Source organism: Calidris pugnax, unplaced genomic scaffold (genome assembly GCF_001431845.1).
Source record: "Calidris pugnax isolate Ruff unplaced genomic scaffold, ASM143184v1 scaffold102, whole genome shotgun sequence".
Classification (NCBI taxonomy): domain Eukaryota; kingdom Metazoa; phylum Chordata; class Aves; order Charadriiformes; family Scolopacidae; genus Calidris; species Calidris pugnax.
In genome coordinates this window covers 5,083,779-5,085,411 of record NW_015090846.1, presented here as the reverse complement: position 1 = coordinate 5,085,411, position 1,633 = coordinate 5,083,779, and the positions used below count along the sequence as shown (strand labels likewise).

Here is a 1,633-nt window from a genome sequence, read left to right as displayed (position 1 = left end):
GTGTTGGGATGGTTCTGGTGGGACCACAGTGGGGACCGTGCCAAATACTCACCCAGGTGCTCTCCTGTCCCCTTGCCTCATGCCTGTGTGCTCCTGGGCTGCAGGAGTGGGGCAGTGCCAGGTCCCCCCTCTTACCCCACACCCAATCCTGTTGACCACAGCCCTCAGACCTCAGAGTCCTGTTGACCATTGGAGATGTCCCAACTCCAGGAGCTCTCACGCTTCCCCTTCCCTTCCCTCTTCCCAGCTTTCAATAATAATTTACTTGCCTAATACGGGAAACAATAGCCTCGTCAAGGCCAGCCAGGGCTACCGAGGGGCTACCGAGTGCTCGGTGGGGTGCTATGGGGATGCCCCCCAAGCCCCCCCATGGGTCCTCCATGTGGACACCCCCGGGGAGGGCGACAGCGAGGTCCCACCGGCAGCACCGGTTCCCGCAGCTCCGCCGGCTCCTCCGCCGGCACCGGTCGGTGCCGGCGGAGGAGCCGGCGGGGCTGCGGGAACCGGTGCTGCCGGGGACCTCGTCCTCCCGTAGGGAGGCAGCAAAACACCGTCTATGGCAGCGCAGCACCGGCCGGGACTGCGGGAGGCACAAAGCACTGCTCAGCCCGGACCCCCTTCCCCCAGGTTTTGGGGGGGAACCAGCCTCCCTGAGGCTGAGATGCCACCCGGGCAGGACAGCAAGACCCCAGAGCCTGCCGTGGGTGGGCACCCAAAAATCTTTTCCACCCACTCCCAGCATCTAAGGGATGCTGGAGGCACTGGGATGCGCTGGAGATCACCCCAGGTGGGTGAAAGCAGGGAGTGGAGATGTGGGGGACCCCCCATAGCCCCCCTAGTCCAGTGCTTGAGGGGTGGCCGTGCCTGGGAAGAGCATGCCCCCCCTGATCCCAGGGGATTTGCATGGCCATGGAGCATCCCCCGGCCAATCCATTCCTGTGCATCCCCCAAAAGGCTCCTTAGGTGGGATGTGGCTCAGCGGGTGGACCCTTGCCCGTGAATTTTGGGGCTCAGGGAAGCCAAAGTCCCCCCATTTTTCTACCACAAGGTTAAGAGGTGATAGGTACTGAGTCCCCTGTGGGGAAGGTCCCCAACAGCCACAGGTACTTCAATCCAGCACAACGGCACAGCGGATGCTGGTGGCTGGAGATGCCACATGGGACATCAGGCTGGTCCGGTTGACCCCAGGTTGAGCTCAGAGGGACTATGGGCAGCGGTGGGGCAGCCCAGGGAGCAAAGCTGTCCCTGGTGGCCCAGCAGGGCTGGCGGCCCCTTCCTCAGCTCCCCCCGGGGCACGGCGGCAGAGGACCCAGCGTTTCCTCCATCACGGGGAGCTGACAGACGCTGTTTGGGGGGCTACAAATCAGAGCTGAAAAGCCGGGGCTGGACAGGCTGTCTGGGAACCGGTAACCTGAGCCCCAGGAAAGGAGGACTCAGGAAAGCGCTTTCAGCAATCATATTCATCATCTTCAGCTCAGGCTCATTAGGCTCGGGGAGCCCAGCCCCGCCACCGCCAACGCCTCCCGCACGCAGATAGAGCCGCCGGCTCAGACAAATAAATGCTTCCAGCTTCCCGGTGGATGCGGCAGGTCAGGGAGCATCTGATGCCAATTACCCGCGGTGTAGGGTTCCC

At 63.2% G+C, this 1,633-nt stretch overlaps 1 protein-coding gene across 1 annotated transcript in view; it reads right to left on the bottom strand.

Moving 5' to 3' along the window:
- PTGS1 (prostaglandin-endoperoxide synthase 1 (prostaglandin G/H synthase and cyclooxygenase)) overlaps positions 1-382 on the bottom strand; it is a 16,504-nt gene extending 16,122 nt beyond the window's left edge. The window contains exon 1 of the mRNA XM_014942743.1: positions 266-382. Within this exon, the coding sequence (XP_014798229.1) occupies positions 266-382 (117 nt within the window). The remainder of the gene's footprint in view (positions 1-265) is intronic.
- Positions 383-1,633: the final 1,251 nt, after the last annotated feature.